Source organism: Lactuca saligna, chromosome 4, assembly GCF_052625555.1.
Source record: "Lactuca saligna cultivar CGN05327 chromosome 4, ASM5262555v1, whole genome shotgun sequence".
Classification (NCBI taxonomy): domain Eukaryota; kingdom Viridiplantae; phylum Streptophyta; class Magnoliopsida; order Asterales; family Asteraceae; genus Lactuca; species Lactuca saligna.
In genome coordinates, this window is record NC_136420.1 from 267,883,403 (window position 1) to 267,909,634 (window position 26,232).

Below are 26,232 nucleotides of genomic sequence, written 5' to 3' on the forward strand. Positions count from 1 at the left end.
ATATAGATTTTGCTTTTGATCATAACAGATTTTCATATTTGAACCTTTTTTTGTCTCAAAATATTTTGATCTAATAGTTTTTATTTTTTATAATTTTAAATTTAAATTATTGATATTTTATAAGTTTTGATTATGTTACGTTTTTGTTGTTTTACATAATTATTTTTTATAATTTTCATTTTTTTTAATATTACTTATTATTATTATAATTTATCAATTAATTTTGATTCATTAACAATATCTAGTGTTTCTAATTTATTTAAATGTTATAAACTTTTAGGATACTTATTGTGTTATTAATACACAAAACTTATACTTTCTTATAGTCAATATCATTTAATATGTTTGTATAGTTAATTTTGATTAATTTACATCATCATATATTCCTAATTTATATAGACTTAATAACTTTTTTTGTATTTATTATAGTTTTAACTTAGAGATTTTATATGTTTTTACTGATATGTTTATACTAAATAACAAATAACGATGTTATTATTTAAAAAAAACAAATTAACCTACTACTAAATAATATTTATATGTATTTTAACGATACTTGAACAAATTACATTTTATTTTAGAAAATCACTCTTTATGCTGCATTATTGACCATTTGGTAAATAACTATGTTATTATTGATTTTCTTATTTAAACTTTTGTATTTCTATGATGTTGCATAAAATAAATACATTTTTAAACTTTATTTTGATATTTTTGGTTCACTTGATGTAATGTAATTGTTACCATTCTATATATATATATATATATATATATATATATATATATATATATATATATATATATATATATATATATATATATATATATAAACCGTTAGCATTTAGAAATCACATTCTACATATGAAATACATAGAAGTTTTATGACCTAATGCCTAATGCGCGATGTGATTTCTACTAGTTGTAACTAAAAATAGAAAATAAAAATTTTAATTTTATTTCTATTAGTAAAAAAATTATTGATCTTAATAAAAATTGATTAGAAATATATTTAATTATTGTTACAAGAAAAGGAAAAATAAAAAGGAAACGGTGTATAAAATTCGAAGGCAGAGCATTTCTTCCAATCTTCCCTCCTCATACTCTTCCTTCAAATAATATCTGCCTCTCAACGCCATACTATTTCTCCCCCCCTTCTCTCTCTCTGAACCATTCGATTTTCGTCCATTCTTTCTCCGCCACCGTCTCTTACTTTCTCCGTCACTGTCACCGTCGTCTCCCACAGCGGAACGACCGCGCACGTCATTGATTATGGACATGGTTTAAATGCAAGAAAAACTCCCCAAGTGTTGTTGGAACTGAGCCTGTCCTATCAATTTAAGCTCAATCGCATCGAAATGAAAGGTAATTGCTCTCCGATTTTGAAATTTTGTCGTCATTTATTTACGATTTTATCTCATTCCGGTTTCCGTTGTGCTCTAGGTTCACGAAAAATGCCGAAGAGTTTAATGAAGGGAGAAAGCTCAAAGAAACCTCATAAAAACCTAGAAAAGAAATCGGATGAAAGCTTGAAAAACAAACGCGATCGTGGTAATGAAAGCGACGATCAATCGTCTCCAAGAGGCGTGTTTGAAGTTCCTGGATCCGGTTCTGATTCCGATAACAGTATCAACCTAAGAAGGAGCATGAGTGCGAGCGCGAGCACCTGCAGCTTGAAATTTGATAAGAAACCTCCGGCAGTGGCGACGACGGGAGGATGCGACGGAGATGGAGATAGGGAAAACAGCAGCACCAGCGTTCCGGCGTCGCCAACGGCGGAGACGGTGCCATGGAGGAATATGATGGATAATTTGAAGTGGAAATCGTTCAGAAGGTTTTCGACTGGGCCGTTGGTGGCTGGATATGAACATTCAAGGAAGAGCTTCATGAAGAAATTTGGGAGGAATAATAGCTCGGAGGCGACCATTAACGAGTTTTATATGCCTAAACCTTCATGGCGGAGTTTCACTTATGAAGAACTTGAGTCGGCTACAAATGGTTTCAGCCATGGTAACACTTTCTTACTCTTCTCCTCTTGAATTTTTTATGCCAACAAGATAATTAAACTTGAACAACGATTATAGAATTAGATAATTAATATATCTAACATGTAACTTTAAAAAAAACATTAAAATAATATTCGTCAAATTTAATATAATGGAAAATGAACTAGACTTCTTATCCTCAAAGGCACCCCTAACTTAATCTGCATCAGGATTTTGTAAATTCTAACTTTATGAGAATATTAACTTTTAGCAACATATATCAATCAATATTTGGGTTTTGTTTTTACTGTTATTATCATTTTTCTGTTGAAAAAAGAATATTTTTTATAAACTGAGGAAAATACTTGTTTAAATGACTTTGACTTTCTTAATTTACCATAAATTGTCTAGAGTTTGTAGATGTTTTAAATATAGATTTTCAACTCCTTTAAAAGCTTATTCTAAGTAACATGAGATATAGCCAAAAAAAAAAAAAAAGAAGCTTTTAATATAATCATGAAAGTTACTTTCATTTAATTGCAAACCACAATAGGATTATTGCTATTTTTAGATTGCCAATTTCATACACGTCTTTATAATAGTTATACATAGATAAAAATTGTACGTAAGGTTCTAATTTAAGCATGAGAGTTATTTTTTGCTTTAAGAATATTATAATTTATTTTTTCATGTAACCGGTTAGAAGGAGCATTTTTGCATAAAAAAAGATGTAAAAGGTGATTTATCTCTAACCCATTACATATTAGTATTTTATTCCAAACAAATATTTTAAGTATATTCTATTTTCCAACTTATACAAATTTTCATATCCTATATATAAGTTTTTTTTTTCTTTACAAATTTATCTTACATCCTTTTATTATAACTTTCTAGTTTGTATTATTAAACAAACACAACCAACTAAATTTTGCCTTACTTAATATGTCTTGCATCTTTTTCGTTATAATAATTTTGTTCTATCTTTTTTGTTACAATAACTTCAATATATTAAAAAGCATTTATATTTCTGAATAACTTTGAAACAGTATGATCGATACAACTATACAATTATATTTACTAAAACTATACAAACTCAAACTTAAAACAATTAAAAGAAACTAAAAATGGATAATAATAAACTCATACGTTGAACAACCAATATTCCATACATTAAACTTTTACACCAAAATGATAACCAATAATGAAAATAAAAAAAAATAAATAAATTTTGTAGGACAAAAGAAACCCCTGACAGTTGAACCAGTGTAAGAGCATATGTTGTAATCAAATCTAGGTGCAATGTCTACTTCACTCACAAACTAGTTGCAATTTCCCTTTTACTCAATAATAATAACTACTTCTTATCTTATCCTATTCAGACAAATTTTTTTAAACTAAAACAAACCCAAAACCAATTATATATAAATTATTGGATTAATATAGTTATTTACTGTTGATTGTGTAAAATGTAACGACTTTTTTTATGTCGGAATATATTTGATTGCTATTTTTAGTTTTTTACACAAAAACCAGGTTTAGGTTTTAGGCAAAACCTGATCCCCGACACTTTATGCTTGAACCATAATATATAAATTATTGGATTAATTATTAAATTCTATAATTACAAAAAGACAGAAAATTAAATAGCTCGTGTCATACAAAGGCAGTGCACCTGGACCAATAAAAGAGCCCAAAAGCACACAAAAGAGTTGAGTTATTTATTGGTAAAAAAATGTAGTTCAATTGGACTTGACTTATGGAGACATCTTCTGTGATGAGAATACTCCAAAAACCCCACATGCTCTTTTCATTAATCATCTTCAATCTCATCACATAAATGTACTACATACCCTAGATGGCTAGATCCACCATGTGATCATGTTCCATTAATCATCTTCCAACAATATAATAAAGTTACATCTAAGTCCCTAAACTTACACACAACAACAAAAACACTCCTTCATACGACTGCCCCTTCACACCCGCCACGACTAAATTACACCCGATAAATTTTTTCTAGAGCTATCTCCACAACAAGGGCATTTGCGTCTTTTCCACGTACAAAACAAGGATAGCGAGTGCGAGTCCCTGTCTCACCTTGTTTAACGTTTTTTAGTTTCGACAATTTTTTTTTGATTATCTTATTGACATGGTTTAAGACTATTATGGTCTTTTATGTCCCTCCTTCTTTACAAGTGGGTTAGTTTTTTTAAAATCCAGAGTATGTCAAACACAATACATCATTTTTTTTATTTTTTATTTTTTATCTTATTGATATGGTTTAGGGTTATTTTGGTCTTTTACACAGACGAGAACGCGATAGTGAGTCCATCTCCCTTCGTGTTTACTATTTTTAAGACGGGATTTAAAAAAAAGTACAGTGTATGTCAAACACAGTACAACTTGGGTTAAGCTATTTTCGAAAAAATAAGGCGATTCTTTTCTTCCTTACAACCTTCCTTATATAAGATAGAGTAAATTACTGAAATCGTCCCTATGGTTTGGTCAAAATTACATGTTTGGTTTTTAACTTTTTTTTTTGCACTTAGATCATCTCTATGTTTTGATTTTGTTGCGTTTTTTGTCCCTATGGTTTGATCAAAATTGCATGTTTGGTCCCTAGCATTATGTATCTAAGGGACGGAAAACGCAACAAAATCAAACCACAGGGACGATCGGAATGCAAAAAAAAAAAGTTAGGAATCAAACGTTTAATTTTGACCAAATTATAAAGGCGATTTCAGTAATTTACTCTATAAGATATTGATAGCGACTCTTATGTCTCATTCACTTTTTTAAGTGAGACCATTGATAGTGAGATCCTTAATTTAAACATACCAAACACAGTACAACCTGTTCTGTTTTGTTATGTTCTGATTAAAATGTTTGGTACAGACAATTTACTCGGAAAAGGCGGGCACGCGGAAGTATACAAAGGATATTTACGGGATGGTCAAATTGTAGCTGTAAAAAAAATAACAAAAAAAGAGAAAAAAGACGAAGATAGAGTTGGGGATTTTTTAACCGAACTTGGGATCATTGCACATATCAACCACCCAAACGCCGCTAGGTTAATCGGTTTCAGTTCTGATAATGATTTGCACCTTGTCCTTCAATTCGCCCCTCATGGTAGCCTTGCAACTTTACTACATGGTAAATCTCATATTTCCCAACTTTCTGTATTTACATTAAGTAAAAAAAAAAAAAAAAAACACTCGTATACAGCTTACATAATTTTTAATTTTTAGGCAATGAAGAGAGTGTAGATTGGAAGATAAGGTTTAAGATAGCGATTGGGATTGCGGAAGGTTTACAGTATCTTCATTATGACTGTAACAAACGTATAATTCATCGCGATATCACAGCTTCCAATATTTTATTAACTGAAGACTATCAACCTCAGGTTAATTTCTTTATTTCACTACTTTGATAAATCCTTGAAACTTCGGATAAATGATTTTTAAAAAATATTTGCGAAAATGACACACACTTACGCAAATGGAGGGAAAAAAAACAAACTAAGGAAAATTTGTAAAACATTTAGGACTTAATAGAGATAAGATTCTTTCTCTTTGTGACTTAATAGCAATAACGGGTTAAGCACTTTATGTGTACAACTATCAATGAATGTTTCTTCCTCATAATTTCTGTCCTATTAAATTTGATGAATATCGTTGCAATTAATGAATAGTGTGAAATTTGTTTTTTTTTTTTTTGAATGTTAATGTAAAATGGTCATTTAGTCTGGTTTAGACGGTTTATTCGGTCTAGAAAACACTTTATTAATAAGACACCATTATAAATCCATTCAACCACTTTACCTATACACGACTTAATGGAAAAAAAAAAGAGGAAACCACCCCAAAAAGTCATTCTTTCTGGGATCAGATATAAACACTCACTCATATATCATAATACCGGGGTGTTTGAGATTGCTTTTTAACCTAAAAAGTCATTTTTGACAAAAAGACGTTTTGATTTATATTAAAATGTGTCTGGATTAATTTTTGAGGGAGCAATAGCCAAAAATCACAAATTCCTCACTTCTAAAACCACTTTCTTTTTTTCTTCTTGCCAAAAACTCAATCTAAAAGGACTTTTGAAATTGCCTGACACATTTTTAAACTTTTGGCTATTTGAAAAAACCAAAAATCTAAAAAGTCGGTTTGAAAAATAATCTCAAACACTCTCAAAGTGTGTATATATATATATATATATATATATATATATATATATATATATATATATATATATATATATATATATATATATATATATATATATATATATATGAAACACTCATATATAGTTTATATATATTTGAGTAGATATCAGATTTTGGTCTAGCGAAATGGCTACCGGAAAAATGGGCTCAACAAGTTGTTTCACCAATCGAAGGCACTTTCGGGTACTAAAAATTTTACTTTTTTGTTTGCTTGTTTATATCAAAAAATCATTTTTTTTAAAAATTTATTTTCTAGATATATGGCTCCCGAGTATTTCATGCACGGAGTAATTCATGAAAAGACGGATGTATTTGCTTTTGGTGTTCTTTTGCTCGAACTTATCTCCGGTCGTCGTGCTGTTGATTCACATCGACAAAGTCTCGTAATTTGGGTACGTCAAAGAATTAAATACAAAAAATAATAAACAAATAAATTAAAACACATTATTATTTCTTTAACAAAAATCGTGAGAGAATTTCTACTTATATACAGTCGTTTGTAGGCGAAACCGCTATTGGAGAAAGGTAACATAAAGGGACTAATTGATCCTCGATTAGAAAATTCGTATGAACTTATCGAAGTAAAGCGTATAATATTGCTTGCTTCATCATGTATTCATCACATGCCTGAAAAACGCCCGAACATGAAACGAGTTGTTCAAATACTAAAAGGGGATTCCACGATCATGGATTTGAGACAAAAGACATTTGATGGGAGAGCAATGATTTTAGATGCTTGTGATTTGGAGGGTTATACTTCTACAACGTATCTCAATGATCTCAATCGTCATCAGGAACTTGTTATGGGTTGATATAAACTTGTACAGATACAATGTGTCTGATATAAAATCAGACATTGTATGTGTCTTGTACTGTATACATACTTGTATGTATTTATCAGACACGTTGTTGCTGTTAACATTATTGTTAACAGTAACAACGTGCTGGTGTATCAAAGGCCAAAGGGGTATTGTCTTTTTTTGTTGTATATTTTTCTTGGAAGTGTTGGTTGTTGTTGATTTTAGATGGAGAAAAGGGTTGTAAATCGTGTATTTATGATATATACATTTATTAAATCCCAAAAATGTAAGTTTTTAGAAAGAAAGATGGAAGGTTAATTAAAGCCCCAAAATAGTAAGTTACACTCCAAGCGCACGTTAGCAATACAACTATAATGTTGCTCATATGTCCTATCAAAAAACAAGAAATCGGCTTTTACGTCTAGGGTAGTCCTAGCCAGGTACTTATACATCTTTGTTACGATCTTTTGATAGTTACTAGTCGAAGCTTTTGTGATCTTTGATGAGGGCTATTGATAAGAATGGCATATTATAAGACATAGATGAACACGATATGAAACGATGATGAGTGATTGGATTTGATGTATTGATATTAATTTTATAATTTATAAGTTTCTTTTTTCTTTTAATTAATGTGAATCATATATTTTATAAGATTATAATAAATGATCAAAATATTAAAACATTTTTTTTCTTTATTAGACGGCAAAGTTATACGCTGATGATAGATTTTAAAAATATAAATCATCATAATTTATAGCATTTATAAAAAGAACTACAGGTATGATCCAAATATATATTAGACAATTCCAAGGTATATATATTCCTTATATATTTGAGTAAATATTAAGTTTTGGTATGTATTTTAGTTTTAATTAATCGTTTAATAGAATTGTAATTTACATGTCCTAAGCGATCATGCTAAATATTTGAACACTCAAGCAAATAAGCAGAACTAGAACTTGTATTATTCATTTTGTTTGTGACCATTACATTCAATTTGAACATGTCATTCAAGGCATATCTATTTCCCACAAACATACCATTTTTTGGACAAAACAAACTTGTCCGACTCAAACACTAGCTTAAAACCAAATTGGTTCAACAAACCACCCGACACTAGATTCTTATGAAGTTCAGGAACATACAAAACATCCCTAAGCTTCACTTCTTTCCCCGAAGTCATTTTTAGAATGACATCACCAACACCTTTGATATCTGCAGTAGCTACATTTCCCATGTAGAGCTTTTCATCATCTTCAACTTCTTTGTAGGTATCATGACACACATGAGTAGCCCTCGTGTTAATCCACCACTCCTTTGAATTTGTATTCATGAGATTCACTTCAAAGACCATAGCCATGAGATCAGTTATCATGACCACCAACTCCATGAAATCATTCACAATGTTTGTTTGACGGTTTTCCCTTTTAGGTTGCGGGCACTCCGAAGCCTTGTGACCCGGTTGGCCAAAGTTGTAACACTTGAACATCTTCTTGAAAGTTCTTGTATTGGGGCCTAGGTTTTTGCCCTTTGTGAGGTCCCTTGATTTTGCTCTTGGAAGTTTGACCAACTTCCACTATATGAACCTTAGAAGATTCAACTTCACTGCCTTTATTTAAAGCCATTCGATTGTCTTCTTCAATGCGAAGACGTACGACCAGTTCCTCCACAGACATCTCCTTTCGCTTATGCTTAAGGTAATTTTTGAAGTTTATCCAACCAGGAGGAAGCTTTTCAACCATTGATGTAACTTGGAATGACTCATTAAGATCCATCTCTTCTACATTGTTATCATGTATGATGACCTGAAGGTCTTGGACTTGACTCATAATCGATTTTGAGTCAACCATTTTGTATTCTAAGAACTTAGCAACAACATTGTGACATCCCCAAAATCTCGGCCAGAAAAGACCGGTTTCATTTATGCTTTTTAAACGTTTTCAGAGTAAATCCTTTTAATTTTAAAAGAGATGCGGAATTTGTTCCCAAAAACAAAATATGAAAAAAATAGATTTTATCAAGACATTTCATAAAGAAATATGATTTCATTTCATAATAAAAAATCGGGATGTCATGTTCCGATACAGACCATAAAGTATAAACGATACATTACAAGTCATTCAACAAATATATACATATACATACTTGTAAACAAAACAACATGATGATTCATCCATCTTATGCCCTTGATTCACTTTCTGTAATACAAATAAACTGGGTGGGTTAGGCTTGGGGTTTTCAACCCACAATAAATAATTATATTTAATTCAACATTTAACAATAACCCAATTACTCATTCCCGTTATCCTCACTTTACGTCCCTAAAATAACATCTATCTCAAGGGATCTAATCTAGGATTTTCATCGGGACGGACATTACTGCAGAGGGGCTTCCTCAACAATAAGTGTCCTAAAGGCAACCATGTGGGGGATAGGGTACACCGATGAACACATCGTTCACAACACCTACAGGTTATGAGCCTGCTAGCGTTCCACAAGACTGTCTAGAATAGTCCGTGGTCGTCATCCATACTCTGCTGAATGACTAGAAGAACATCAACAACGAGGTCTCTCATCAATTTATTTCATTGCGCACCAACTGTCTACCCATGTTCTACCCAACATATTAGTAGATAAAAATATACATGTTTTATACATAATTTTAAAAAAAAAAACTGTATAGCATGCTCTTTCAATACTCCATCCAAATGGCAAGTAATACGTAAACACATAACAAGAAATTTCAAGGAGAGTCATATAAGTCTATGTGTTAAAAGGTAATAATAATACCCTCACATAACCCGTATTCTTAAATACATTCAACGATTACTTGTATAATATCGTGTATTTGAAACGGACTATACACTCACTTGATCAAAAGATGACCGGGCAGCACTACGGCTTGCAGAAGTAATATTCTTCGGTAGATCTGGAAGATCTTTAAAAAACCAGGCTTCTTGCGGGCAGAGCTTCGACTCGGGAATCTCACTTCTCGGGATCCTTGGGGCTTCGAAACTTGCTTTGGGGCTTGGGAATGATGTCGGGGCTTCGGGATATAATTGGCAAGCAAAATGATGCAAAACTTAGAGGGAAAGGAAGAAAAATGGCAAGGCAAATGGCTGATCTCGGTTTCTATTTATTGGCTGTTGGGTCTGGGATTACACTGAGAGTAATTTCCAAGTACGCTGGGTGTAATCTTGGTTACGTTGAGCGTACGCTTCGGATAAGCTTTGGTATGCGTGCCATAATCTTCAAAAATTCATAACTTTCGCATACGAGCTCCGTTTTCGACGTTCTTTATATCCACGCGTAGGCGAGATTATGCTTTACAACTTTCATTTAGACTCTGTTGGCTAATTTTGACTTTATTTTTATTATATTATTTTTAGTAGGTCGGGACAGGGAAACTCCGTTATATATTCATAACTTTTTCATCCGACGTCTGTTTTCGTCTGTCTTTTTACCGTTGAACTACTATCGACGAGATCTTCTATTCTCATTTAGATTGTTTTGGCTAAAAACCGCTCGATCTCAAATCGAGTATTCGGGCTGCATACTACTAAGTCGAAACTTCGAAAAATCATAACTTCCTCATACGAAGTTAGATTTGGGTGTTCTTTTTATGCACGCTCTCGGTTCAACATTATCTACGTCTGTCGTGTTGATCACTAAGGCTAAATATCACTCCTGCATAAATTCACTATTTACGTCACGCTGTGCCACGCCGGTTTTGTCGCAAAACTTCGACAGGTCATAACTTCTTCGTTATAACTCGAATTTCGGCATTCATTATATCTACGGAATTCTTGTTTTAACCACTACATCTTCATGCAAAGATATCGGGCTTATCTCACACTTTAATTTTAACGCTTATTTTATTCTTAATTCATTAAATTATAATAATTTAGAAAATAAACACATAATTCACATAATCCACATAATATTCAAATATTTCATCATTAATACTTCAAAAAAAAAAAAGAGTTACAAGGGTTAACCTAGACTACTACATTGGCAATAATGCCTAGCCTGGAAACACGGGTGTTACAAACATGCTTCTTAGTTCCAGCATCTTCTGTCTTATACTTTCTTTCCAAAGATTCCCATAGATCCTTAGCAGTTACAAATTTACAATAAACGTTGTAAAGTGCATTAGTTTGCCCATTCAACACATAGTTGCGACACAGAAATTCTGAATGCTTCCATGCATCCACTTCATTCACAGTTTGAGCATCAGCCTGCCCCTCAACAATTACAAGAGCAGTTTCTGTTAGGAACCGAGCCAGGTTCAAGGTGGTCAAGTAGAATAGCATCTTCTGCTGCCACCTCTTGAAGTTCAGACCCGAAAATTTTGCAGGTCTCTCAGCATGATTAGCCATGATGTTTGGAACCGGTGCATTTGAGTTCACAGCAGGGGTAGCACCAATAGCAACAGGAGTTCCGAACATTCTGAAAGAGCCGTAAGCACAATTAAATAGATTACAGGAAAAGATCACTACAAAATTGATAAAAGAACAGAAAAACAAAAGGTTTAGAACAAAGAATAAATTTTGATTAAGACTGTTAGTGTAAGGAGTTCGTTTTCCTCTTGAAAGTTTCCTCGAAAGAAAGGTTAGTAGCAAAACGTGGTCGCTGAGGCTCGAGTTGGACTCGATTCCCTTAAACAGATTCGTTGTCTGTTCTCAGGGTACAACAAACTTAATAGTGGTGTATTGTTGGATATTTCACTTGCCTGAAGGAGTCTCCGGAAGTAGGAGTACAGAGAAGGAGGAGAAAGAAGAGTATTTTCATTCATGTGTTGAATGAGATGGTAAAGGTCTCCTTTTATACTTGAATCGTGTAATGGAAACAAATCAATGATTGATTGAGCGTTTAATGCAAATAAATGTCATTACTTACGTAATTGATGCATCCATTACAAAATTCAAATATAGGGACCAAACTTGTCAAGTTTAGCAAAAACGAGGGTAGCGCGAGTTTTCGGAGCTGCATTCGTGTCTGCAGGTTGCGCCCATGCACAAATTGGGTGTTTTTGGTCTACGAAATCCAAGATTTGCACCCCCCTGCGCGCAGGGAGGAATTGTAGTAAAACCATAGACACAAGCTTGTAAGCCTTACATGCATTCAAGCTTATAAACCTTGTTGAGTTTGGTCTTTCTACCAATGTGGGACTCATTCCCACATTCATCCCTTTTTGCTAAATTTATTCTCAAATACCCTTCTTTGAGTATCGATATCTCATTCAAATATACTCCATTTTGGACATATAATATATAGTTTCGAAGTCCTTGTGGAGGAGAACACAAACCTACTTAGAGTTAATTATATATACACCATATGTATATAATTATATATGTCCAAAGTCAGTAAAAATATAAATATTTATACTAAATTTTCCAACAATTATCAATAAAATACAATACAATACACAATATTTAACAAAGTCTGGCTTGGTATCAGAGCATAATTCTCGACAACTCTAATTGCAGCCAACCATCTTCTAATCCTTCTTCTAAACCTTCGCTTGTATAATAGCCTGACTCACTGTCTTCACTACACCTGAGATAACTTCGCACAATTCTCACAAGTTCGGTTTCACCCTCTGTAACACTAGTCAAAATAGGTCAATAATAATCACATATGATTATACCAATCATGTAATGTGATTTTGTTAAACTAGTAATGTAGTAAAATCACTATGTATTTCATGATAATTCTAATATAAATATGAACTTTCATACATACTTTATGGTATAAATCAAAGTATACATCCATACGATTCCAAAAATATAGAGAACATCTAAATCAGACTTAGCATGAAGAAGTTATGATAAACCGAACACTATAAAATCTCTATAACATAAGGAATTTAGAATAGGATTAGAATTAGCTATTTGATTCTAAAAGAGAGTTGTAGTGCTCATAAATACCTACGTGTGGATATAAAGAACTTTAAAAATGGAGTTCGTATGCAAAAGTTACGACCTTCCAAAGTTATAGCTGTCTGAGTGCACGACACGTGTCAGAAACCCTAATTTGACTGGACTCACGACGTGAACCTAAAAAATCACAACGTGAGGAGTCAAACCACCTCATTTGCATCTAGAAGTCTACGGAACGATAACCCAAAAGCTCACGACGTGAGCTAGGTTTTCTCACGACGTGATGACGCTGCAGGACACTATTCGAGGCTAGAAAACACGTGTTAAAGCTACGGGATGACTCTTGCCATAACTCACGACGTGAACCTATCATTTTGTCACGTCATGAGGGCCAAAAATCAGCCTATAAATAGCCATTTCGACCCCAAGGCTCATTACACCATTTCTACTTTCTTTCTCTCTCGTTTGCTGAAGCCGTTTTGCTTCCCGAGCCCCAACGAGCTCGTACCGCTAACCATTTCTGCTAAGATTACATAAAATCACGCTGATAAGGTGAGTTTCACGGCCCGAATTTCTAATATTTCGGGGGAAAACGCATGCTAAATATTATATATATGTTATTATTATGTCTATAGGATAGTATATATATCAGTATCAATGTAGATAGTTATAATAACCGGGATATAGTTATTTCGTATTTGAAAGTATACAACTATCATAAAGTTGTTAGCATGTTATTGTCATAGTAGTATACTAATGTAGATCTTTAGTTATACTTAGGATTCTATATATATTTTGTGTGCGATATAGTTCCGAAGTTATATTCGGAAGTTCTATATGTTAAGTTATAAAGTATGTTGCTATTATTGGTTTTATGTCAAGATAAAACTTAGTATGTTATATATTGTTATTGATAGTTTTATGTCAAGATAAAACCTAGTTTTAATTCTAATTATAGCTGTTGTACTACCTAAGTATTATAAATATTAGGAGTAATGTTGAAAGCATAGTCTAATAACTTAGGGTTTTAGACACGAATATGATTTTACTACTAGAACTAACGGAACTCGACAAGTCTACATGAGCTATTGTATTCTTCAACTAAGATTGAAAATCTTAGGAAAAATCCTCTGACCTGTAACCGTTAATCCCGTGTGAGCGATGAAGTTGTGTATGAATGGATACGGGTTGACAACCCCACTCGTGGTTGCTAGCTACAACAAAGCCGTGTGCGATTGACGAACTGTCCTTTTGTTTGTTTATTGTTCCGACGTTGATGAAGCATGTGGAACTTATCTCAAGATGCGAAACTTGTAGCATCAAGCAGAGGTTTGAAACTAGTCATATAGCCGCGGTTACGGACTCATGGTAGCAAATTGTTAGAAGTATTATACTTTGTCGTTATACAAGTATTAATGTTAAGTATAAGTTTCCCAAACACTTATACTCTAGGTATAAGAAACTGGTAGGTATACTACTCGTATATTAAGCAAATAATTATACCTAATACACATACTCGTATAGAATTGAAATAGATTTATACGTAGCGGTTTTACTCGTATAGAATTGAAATAAGATTTATACGTAGCAACTTTCGTTTGTATGGAATTACAAACACTTATATTCAAAGTATATGAGACTTATAGATAAACTACTTATTTTGTCACAACTAGAAATTTTGTGCCTTGTAACTACAACACTTAAGTCGGATTATGAATCCAAAAACATAAGTGCATGTATGATGCTTACTCTGTGACAACAAAATTGCAATCAAATACACCATACAAGCATTACAAATAGTCAACAAGCAATTGGAAACCCTAGAAGTTCTTATTTAGGTCCATTTTGGACTAGAACTTCCTTATTGGGCCTAATGGACCAATAAACTTCCAATTTGACTATCTTGGGTTTAGAACTCTTAAATGGGCTCTAATTGGACCCACTTTCATTTATTTCAACATATTGGGCCACATTGGGCCTAGAATGAAATAAATCAAATATTATGAACTATTTTGGACCATAATTAACCTAATTTAGCCTTAATAGCTCATAAAAATCACATTTATAATTAATTAGGGCCAAACATCACTTAACATAACCATGAAATGGGCTTAAGCATACAAGGCCCAATACTCATCTTTTTCTCTCCAAATCTCGGCCCAAGCCCAACCAAAGAAAGAGAGTTGACTTTCCTATGCCACCTCATAATTATCCATAGGACTCCCATGCACCATCTCATGTTTTCATGCAAATCAATTCAAGAACCACACTCCTCTCCTCTCTCTTCTTGCTCTCGGCCGAACACAACACACACACACTCACAAAAATTCATTTCATTCTCTCTAAGTCTTGGAGGACATCTCCTTCCTCCTTCTTCAAAAATTTCGAGAATCAAGAGCTTTTCAAGGAGGTTTTCCCCACAAACACATCACCTAAGAAGTCACTAAACTCGAGATCTACCAAGGAGACTTGCTAGGATCGAAATTTTCTTCTTTTCTCTCTTCAAAACCGAAACTACAACTCAAGGTGAGCTTCATACCCCCTTATTTTCGGTTTTTATAAGTTTTTGTGGGGGAGAATACAAGTAAAGGTGTAGATCCATCATTATGTGTATGTTTTGGTTGATTTCTATGTTTATATGTATGTTTTGTATGATTTTGATGCTAGATCTAGTTATGAATTGCTAAAAACCGAGATATATCTTATACTAGCATGAAATATACTATTACATACAAAGTATACCAAGAAAAATAGCTAAGTGGCTTAACAATACATACTTTGGGCTAAAAACTCATTTTTTTTGACATAAATGTTAAAAATACAAAGTTAAAGGGCCCAAAATGAAATATTTCGAAATCTGATGGGTGAGATGAGTCAAAACAGATTCCATAATGAATTTTCTGAAAATATACTCTTTTGGAAGATCAAAAACATAAATTTCAAGCTTAATGGGCTAAAAATGACAATTTCGGCCCAATAGGGCCCATTATGCGAAATTTTCTGTTTTGGAGGGCCAAAACTGTGTTTTCCTGTAAAACAGTGGACTATTAGTGTTACATGTACTTTTCAAAGGTTTAAAACGCTTTTCAAATTTAAAAAGGACCATAGTTGCAAAATTTTTCCAAATTGGGCCAAAAATGTAAAAATTGCGAAAAAGAGGGGTTATAACCGAGAAAACTGCAATTTCAGGGACTTAAACTGTTTTAAATGAAAAATATGCTGAAAAATATTAATTTCAATAATTTTTGGTGTTAAAATGTCAAGAAAAATGGTTTAAGGACTAAACCGGAAATTATTTTACCTAAAGGGGTGAAAAAGTAAATTTACAAAATTAAGAGGGGTTGTAAACAGAAAATTTTCAAGGGTAATTCAATACACTCATTGTGAACAAAGATTGACACTACGACTCTCGATAAATTACAATACACAATATCACCAACAATCGTTATCAAACGAATTGATTCGGTCTCGAATCAATAACAAATCCAAAACTACTAACTCTATAACGCTCAATACACATATGAAACTCTTGGAACTCTTTACTCTCGTGGAATTACTCAATACGTCGACGTACACTCCTTAGGCCCAAAAGTTGCAAATCATGCTTGTCGAGCCTAGCTAGCCCGATGACATGATCTTTAGGCCCAAAGGACACTTGCTTACATGTAGTTGGGTCTAATGCGACTCGACCGCGTGTAAAAGGACTTTCAATGGCAAACATGTTGCTGGTCCCCAAGGGTCCTCCAGTGCTGCTAGTAAAGTCAGTAACTCACGATTGCGGGTTGGGCTTCGGGCCCTTCGCAATTGCAATGGTCTTGAACGACGCAGGGAAATACCGAGGGTTTCGCACCTTCACTTTTTCTCTCCGGTCGTGGGACTACACAAGTCCGGGAGAATTGAGTTGTGTGAATAAGTGTGAGTGACGCCTAAGGGATCACTAGCACGGTTGCCAATTGGACGTTTTCATTAACGTACGATACAACAATTCACCACCCTCTGTATACTCAATGCCTCCGGAGCTCAACGAATACCTCTAACGTAACGAAATAACAATACCCAAAATAACTAAAGCAAAGTGATAGGAAAACGTCGGGTTTTCCTAGGGTTTTCAACAAGTACACTTACGAACTACATGTCGAATTTCACAACTCTTACGCTTACATCTATAGAATTCAAACAAGCATACTCACGGATCTTCACATATTTTTACGTTATTCTATTTTCAGAAAATATCGGATTTTCTGGTGATTTTTTTTCAAAACATTACAAACATTGGATTTCAAACATTACTTATGAACTCACCAACATTTCATATGTTGACGTTTTTTCAAAATACTTGTATTCTCAGGTAACAGATAAAGTGAAGGATGAATTGTACTCTATGACGTTTTGCTGTGGTTTAATTTAGTATCGAACAGTTACTTTTAAGAATGTAATGTTTTGGAACAATGTAATGGATGTAAACGCTACCAGTTGTATCATTCCAAATGTTGGTGATGTATAATGTTATGTTTCATGTATATTCATTGTGATGGTATTCAATTGAGTCACGACAGCCCCCGGACGTTTCCGCCGTCTGGTTCGGGGGTGTGACAGGTTGGTATCAGAGCTTTGTTTATAGTGAACTAGCATATCTAGCCACACATGGATATGCAACTATAAACCAAAAAGAGGGACTAACATAACTCTGAACAAAACAAGTAAATAAAACACCCTTGCTTGCATTAGGAATAGGAACATAACACTGAACCAAACAAAAATAATACTAGTGTCTCGGTTAATTTGGGACTGTTCTTAGTGATACCAAAGAGTGAATGTAGCCTGATCAACTACATTCTCTCCAAAGTAAAACTAACACACGTCCTGATGAGATCGGGATTGCTAGGAAATCTAAAACTATACCCCTACCACCGAAAAGAGAACGCCTACTTGATCTATGCGATAATTGTAGTATCCTAGGAATAACGTTATCATAATTATGCACTCTCGCAGACCGCATGGCTGGTTTTCATCACCCTGGAGACCCCTACTTCCCTAACCAGGGGAACAACGGATGGCTAGAGGAGGAGCCCGAGGAAGAGCCTGAGGAGGAGCCCGAGGAAGAGCCTGAGTAGGAGCCCGAGGAAGACCCCGAAGAGGAATCTGACGGGGAACCAGAGGCCGAAGTTGATGGCGAGCCTGCCGAATCAGAGGAAGATGAAGGAAGCCTCGCAGAGGATGCTGATGATAGTGAAGGGGGTGATTCGGATGCGGAGTCCGAAGTCATCAACCCCCCTTACCCGATCAGGGTGCCTGCCTATCGTGTAGGCCCCACTGGTCCTACACCGCCCTGGGGTATTGATCTTTGGAGATAGAGCAGACAGTAGGGACAGCGACCCCCGTACGGCATGTCACGCAAGTTCTTTGACCTGAGAGACGGAGGACCGGCTGATTGAGCCCTTCCAGTCATGGTGAAACGGTTGCGGAATACGGGCGACCTTGTCCAGGACACTGCTGATCAGGTGCGCCAGTTAAGGACTAGGGTCGAGCGTGCGGAGCAGGAGACGCGTGACGTCCTTCGAGAGTTTCACATGAGGCAGGTTTGGTGGGAGTCTCGACTTCGGGACGCAGAACGCTTGGTGGCTCGTCTTCAAGGAGCATCCACATCCTCGGCACCACCTTCAGATGCAGCTCATCGAGGTTAGGGGTAGACTTATCTTGGTAGGTCGTTAGGAAATATGCTATGTACTCCGACTCTATGTTTAAGTGACTACACTACTCATAGAGCCGTCATGCTGTCGAACTAGTATCACTCATGTATGCTCTTACGAGCAAAATTTTCATGTATCAAATGCGGATAATATTAATAAATTTTTACGTGTTTTGTTACGATATTACGAATTACTATGTGTTGAGAAATGATGATCGAATGGTCAATAGTAGTAGTGTTTAAGTTCGCACCATGCACCTAGTCAGTAGGATCACGACCTCACAGAAACCACATACCCTCAACATCTTTCCGTATTGTGACAGAAAGATGCCTCCCCGACCTGCTCGCGGAAACCCAGGACCAACCCCACCTGAAGTTGACTCAGCCGCTTTCCAGGCAGCTGTATCTGCAGCAGTCACGGCAGCGATTGCGCAAATTCATCAAGGGAACAATGGAGGAGTCAATGGGAAAGGAGCCGGAAGTTCGAACAACGGAATGAATCAAGGACCCCCCAAGACATGTACCTACAAGGACTTCACAAACGCCAAACCACGAACTTTTAATGGCACTGGAGGGGTGATCACTCTGAAGCGATGGATCGAAAAGGTGGAGTCGGTATTCGAGATATGCGACTGCCCTGAGCACATGAAGGTGAAGTTCGCGGCCTGCACTTTTGTGGATCAAGCGCTCACCTGGTGGAACGGACATGTAGAATCCATGACACTCCCTGTAGCCAACTCTATGCCGTGGACAGAGATGAAAGAAATGTTAATGGCTGAGTACTGCCCACGAGGCGAAATACAGAAGATGGAGCAAGAGCTATGGAACCTCACTCTGCAGAACGCGAATATCGATGCCTACATATCGAGATTTAGCGAACTATCTCTGCTGTGCCCGGGTATGATCACCTCGGAAGGAAAGAAGATTGAGCGATTCATCTGGGGACTCACATCACCAATTCAAGGGAATGTGATAGCTGCAAACCCTGAAACATTTGACAGTGCGAAAAGATTGGCAAAAAGGTTGTATGACCATAACAACAAGAAGGGAGAGAAGCCAGTGGAGACTGAGAAGACAAAGGAAAGTGATGGCAAGAGGGGAAAGAACAATAAGAGGAAAGGGCGCCAGGGCCCCGACACCTCCAAGAAGCAGCAGACTGTGGCGGTTAATGCTGTTACCGCACCGGTTCCAGCCGCACCACATACTCCAACCTCAGCCACTTCAAATGCTTCCAGACCTTATTCCGGTAATCTTCCCAAATGCAACAAGTGCGGTTTCCATCACTATGGAGAATGCAAGGATTTTCAGTGCACCAGTTGCAACCGAAGGGGACACACTGCAAAGTACTGCAAGGCTTACCCTCCCCAGAACCAAAATCAGGGAACCAACAACAACAACCATCGCAACAACAACAACACCCATGTCAGTGGCAATAACGCAGGGCCTAGCCACACCTGCTTCGGATGTGGGAAGACTGGACACATCCGCCGAGACTGTCCTAACAACAACAATTTAAGAAATGGAGGAACATGAAGGATGTTGACCATGGGTCAGGGTGAGGCTATTCAAGACCCCTCTGTTGTTACCGGTACGTTTCCCTTAAACCACGCTTATGCATGCATCTTATTTGACACCGGAGCGGAGCGAAGCTTCGTAAGCAATAAGTTTAAGCATTTATTAAAACAACTGCCCCAAAAGCTAAATGAAACCTATACGCTGGAAATAGCCAATGGGAAAACCGAATCCACTGGGGAAATCTACACCGGATGTACCCTAACTCTTAATCAACACGTCTTTCGAATAGATCTAATGCCAGTGTCAATTAGGAGTTTCGATGTGATCATCGGCATGGACTGGTTATTTTTATATGGAGTCAAAACCTATGAACTCACCAACTTTTGTTGACGTATTTTAAAATGCATGTGTTTTTAGGATGTTGATAACTTTGATACGAGAAATGACGTTACACCGGCCAGTGTTTCCGCCGACGCCCGGGGTGCGACACCCTCTCTCCTATAAACTATATTTTTTGGAAAACCATGATTCTTCCTTTTCTTGTCACAAACAATCTCATTGGTTATACCGATGGTACCATTACTTGCCCACCAGAAACAATTTTAACATACCAGTACTTCAGAAAAAGAAACCACCACAAAAAAATCAACCAGACCCTAACTATCCGATTTGGATTTCTATTGATGCCCATGTCAGGATGTTGATCATTTCAACAATCTCAGAGGTTTCCTTCTCACATGTTCAAGACACTACTACATTACGTGAAGTCTGGCTCTCTTTAGAACGTGTCTACACTCCTCACACGTCTTCTAGGGAATATGAAGATACAAATGAAGGGGTATGAAACATCAGAAGCCTCTCTCAATATAGAAAAATAGTATGATGATGCTCTATCCAACATTGGCGAAGCTTTTAAAGAAATAGATTTAGTTATGCTTGTAATTGCATGTCTTTGTGAAGATTATAATGGTTTGAAATTGACTATTCTTTCTAGACGGGTTCCAACTGCCTTTTATGAGTTACATGAACTACTCTCAGGTCATGTTTACATGATCAAACAATTTGTTTATTTTGTTCCATCACCACAGGCCTTTACTACTAATACTACTAGCATGTCTTCTCTAGCAGGGTCTTCACAACATGATCTCGTTCAATCTCTTAATCAACTTGCCTCACAAATCGGATTCAGTCTACAACATTTTACCCAACAACCACAAGCTTGCTTCACTTCCTGCCCTCAAAACAACCGTGGTCGTGGTCGCACCACCAACAATCATGGGCATAAATGTACCGAACAACCGAACCAACAAAAGATAATTCAATTGGGAATCCAATAAGAATATAATGTATGGAACTTGTAACCGATGTGGCATTGGTCACATCCCATCTGACTATTTGAACCGTGACCAATCTGAAACAACAACAAGCTTTAGCCAATCATGCTAATTATCGGTCCTAATCCCCCTTCGGACTCCTTGATACTGGTGCTAATAGCCATGTAGCACCAGAATCGTCTAGTATCGGTACGTCTGAACCGTATTATGGTGAAGATTTGTATCCATGTTGGCAATGGAAAGGGTTTATCCATTTTACATGTCGGCTCCATTAAACTTCACTCTTCAAACAAAACTCTTTCTTTACTCAATATTCTTCATGTTCCACAAATTAACAACATCTTCTTTCTATTCAACTATTTTGTCATGATAATAATGTTTGCTTTGAATTTCATGATACTTTTTACACCATGAAGGATGGGAAGTCAAGCACTAATCTCCTCACGGGTCCAAGTAAGAACGGGTTCTACTCGCTTCATCTCCCATCATTCCATCCAATTTCCAGAAGCATTTTCACTATTGTTCGTACTCTTGTTCACACATGGCATCAATGGCTTGGTCACCCTCATTTCAAACTTTTACATTCCATGTTAACAAAATACTCTCTTCCAGTTTTGCACAAAAAGTCAAGTATTCCTTATAATGTGTTTCATGTAGGAAAATCCTCTAAAATTTCTTTGCCTTTATCGAATTTTAAAAGTTATTGCATTTTAGATTTGGTTTTCTGTGATGTATGGGGACCTGCTCCTATTATCTCTTCAGATGGACATAACTATTTCCTACTTTGTGTTGATTATTTTACTCATTACATATGTTTTTCCGTTTAAAACATAAATCGGATGTGTTTGCTCACTTTAAACACTTTCTAGCTATGGTTGAACGACAGTTTAACACAAAACTTAAATCTGTACAAATTGATTGGTGTGGAGAATTTCGAAATATCCCTAATTTGTTTTCTCCACTCGGCATTAGTCATAGACATTCATGTCCTCATACGAGTGAGCAAAACAACTTTGTTGAGTGTCGTTATCGACATGTTGTGGAAACAAGACTCACTTTGCTTGCTTAATCTGGTGTTCCATCTTGTTTTTGGAACTTTGCCTATGACATTGTTGTTTACCTAATCAATTGCATGCCATTCTGTACTGTATCCAATGTGTTACCTCCTGAACACGCCTCCTCTCACAAACTTGATTTTTCATTCTTGCGTTTTTTTGGTTGTTTGTGTTATCCTCATATTCATCCATATAATAAACACAAAATGGATTTCCATTCCCTTCCATGTGTCTTCCTCGGTTATAGTCCTTATCACTATGCTTACCGATGTCTTGATATCACCACTGATCGCATGTACAACACCCATCATGGTCTTTTTGTTGAACATAATTTCCCCTTTCTACAAACCGATCCGCCACCTATGACACCTACACCTTCCGACCCATATATCTCTAGTTATCCTACACCCATTCCATCATCAGACTTTATCCCTACTACAATCTTAACTGAAAACCCACCCGTTACTGACACCACACTAAACATCCCAACCTCTTCCAGTGATACCCTACCACCAACCCATCCACACCTACTACTCCTAATCCCACATCACCGGTATCTCTACCTGCTACCTACACTAACACTTATGCTCATAATAATCAACCGCCTCCTCGAGTTCGACCATCCAATCCTCGCCCAAATCCCAAACCACGGGTCCTATTTGACCCTTATGCCTTCTCCACCCATACCGACTTCTCTATTATCGAGCCGACAAACTTTGCCAATGCCAAAAAAATCATCAAAATGGAAAGCTGCCATGAATGAAGAATATCATGCACTGATGCGTAATAAAACATGGTCTCTTGTTCCATATGTTCCTAATGCGAATGTACTTTATTTCAAATGGGTGTACAAATTAAAAAGGGTTCAAACTGGGAAAATCACTCGGTACAAAGCACGTCTCATTGCAAAAGGGTTCAATCAACAACCAGGTATTGACTACACTGAAATATTCAATCGTGTGGTAAAATCTACTACGATTCGTACAATTCTTTCTCTTGCTGTTACACAGGAATGGTCTTTACGACAATTGGATGTTCAAAATGCCTTCTTGTATGGAGAACTCCAAGTGACTATTTCCATATGATAGCCACGTAGTTTCGTTGATCCTTAGAAACCTTGTCATCTATGCTTGCTTCACAAATCTCAATACGATCTCAAACAAGCGCCCCATGCATAGTTTCATCGACTAACAAAGGCATTACAAGCTCTCAGCTTCCATGGTTCAAAGACCGATCCCTTTCTTTGTATTTATTCATCTAAGGTCACCATTATGTATATGTTAATTTATGTTGTTGATACTATACTCACCGGTAACAACTCCACTGTCATCGATCAAATCATTAAAAAGCTGAGTCAAACCTTTGCAATTCAAGATTTGGGAACTCTTTCATATTTTTTGGGCATTGAAGTGGTTCTCAAAAACTCTGATAATCTTTTTTCTCAAAAGAAATATATTCTACAATTACTTTAGCTGGCAAATCTATCTCATACGAAACCGATATCATCTCTGATTACTACCACTGTAAATTTGTACCTTGGTGACAGTACCTTATTCGACGATTTGGTTAAATATCGTCAACTGGTTGGTGCCCTTCTTTATGTCACCTTATCTCGTCCAGACATACCTTTACTATTAACAAGGTTTGCCAATTTATGCATTCTCCTAATACAAATCATTTGTCTTCTTTTAAAAGGATTATTCGGTATCTTCAAGGAACATCTGACTATGGTCTTCTCATTAATTAGAACTCGGGCCATGTCCTTTATGCTTACACCGATTCTCATGCTCCTTCCTTGAGTGCTTTTTCAGATGCTGATTGGGTTGGTTTCCCGGATGACCGTTGAGCCACCCGGAGATATGCCATTTATCTTGGCAACAATCTCATATCTTGGTCGGCCAGAAAACAACAAACTATCTCTAGGTCATCAATGTAATCAGAGTATAAAGCCTTAATTGACACTATAGCTGAACTCACTTGGCTTGAAGCCATTCTACAAGAACTCAAAGTTTCTATGACATCTGCCCTGGTATTGTGGTGTTTTAACTTGGGTGCTACATACTTATCAGCAAATCCGATCTTTCATGCTCGCACGAAACATGTTGAGGTTTATTTACATTTTTTCATTGAAAAGATAGGTACGCAGAAACTCTCGGTACAATTCATTTACACACATGATCAAATTGCAGGTATCTTTACAAAGCCATTGGCATCCCAACAGTTTGCTGAGTTACGATTAAAGCTACAAGTTGTTCCCCGGCCTTAGCTTGCGGGGGAATATTAGACATTACAAAATACTTTAGTATTATATGGATGCAAAGGGTAATTGTATGATATATATATATATATATATATATATATATATATATATATAGGGCTAGATTATTTTGTTTCTTACATCTATTGTGTGCCCGTAAGTACAATTCTGGACCAATGAATGAATAAAATCAATGATCATGATCTGAGGGTCTACGATATTATAATAGGGTAACATGTACCATATAATCACACAAATTTCAGCAGAATGGTGTTTCAGTCAATTAACCTATATTATAAAAGGAAATTTTCGGATTTTAAGGGATAGTTAATTCCCTTTTTTTTAAATCTGAATTTTTTAAATTAATTCAAATTTAATTCTATTATAATCTTTAATACTAACCGATTTTATTCTGTCAGAATGACAGACAGTCAAACATACACTAGTAAATATATTTTCGATTTTATTCTTGCAGAATATGGTTCATTCAATATAGTTTTTATAATTAACATGCTTAAAGAATTATACAACATATTATCAAGAATAACATTTTCTAAAGTATACGGATTTTATTTTTTAAGAATCACTAATTACATTAATTCGTAAAAAATAAGACTTACAATTATTCTTATAGATTAAAACTATGAATAGTTAAAAAAATAAAAATAAAAACATCAAAATCTAACAAAAACACTAACCCGTTCTGAACGAATATTTATTTTAAGAAACACTTTATATATTCTAGCAGAATACATTCTGCTAGAATACTCTCGTTCTCCATGTTTTCTTCTTTTTTCATATCAATGGCAACCTCTTCAAAATCTATATATGCAAAGAAAACATAATCAACTTTAAAATATTAAAACTTTTAGTATATTCTAAAAGAATAAAACTATAAATTATAATAGAATGTGTTAGACATTAGAGACTTTTAATTTAGTCTAACAGAATGTAATACTCAAGTCACTTAATCAAGTATTCCCCGAGTCACTTGATCCAAATAATCGACTTAATCTAATTACAAGCAAGAATGTGGGAGATATGACAGTTCAAAGATCACAAATCTTTTTAGAACAAAGTAGAAGTGCTAAAAATATAGCTGTAACATCCAATGTTCGAAGGACTGTAACTCAGCCAATTTTAATCAAATTAAAATAACTTCAAAACCTAACTTGTAGCTAACACAAAGGAGAACATGCATAAAAAAAATTCAAATCATTCCAAGCTAGTATGAGAGATATATGATAGTTCAAAGATTACAAAAAAATTGGATGAAATATTTGATTCAAGCATTTTAGCAAACAATTAGCGGGCAAAATCGGATGCTCATATCTTTATACTCCATTTGATGCATATGTGATTAATAAATACATGAATGTGACTAAATTTACAATAAAAAAGTGTATACCTTTAAATACTAATGAGTAATTTGAGATTCCATGCCATAAAATTGAGATTCCATTATAACAGAATTAGAAATTGATCTTCCA

General features: G+C 35.4%; 1 protein-coding gene across 2 annotated transcripts; it reads left to right on the top strand.

Annotated features, from left to right (window-relative positions):
• Window positions 1–1,074: 1,074 nt before the first annotated feature.
• Window positions 1,075–7,349, top strand: LOC145043589 (receptor-like cytosolic serine/threonine-protein kinase RBK1). 2 transcript variants are annotated; one of them, XM_078992290.1, is made up of 7 exons: window positions 1,075–1,362; window positions 1,441–2,007; window positions 4,878–5,135; window positions 5,231–5,385; window positions 6,311–6,390; window positions 6,464–6,599; window positions 6,711–7,349. In XM_078992290.1, exons 1-7 carry the CDS (start codon window positions 1,356–1,358, stop codon window positions 7,017–7,019), a joined length of 1,512 nt encoding a protein of 503 aa, XP_078848416.1. In that variant the 5' UTR covers window positions 1,075–1,355; the 3' UTR covers window positions 7,020–7,349. The 2 variants fall into 2 exon arrangements, with proteins under 2 accessions (XP_078848416.1, XP_078848417.1); XM_078992291.1 differs by having other exon boundaries at window positions 6,701–6,877.
• The last annotated feature ends 18,883 nt before the right edge of the window (window positions 7,350–26,232 follow it).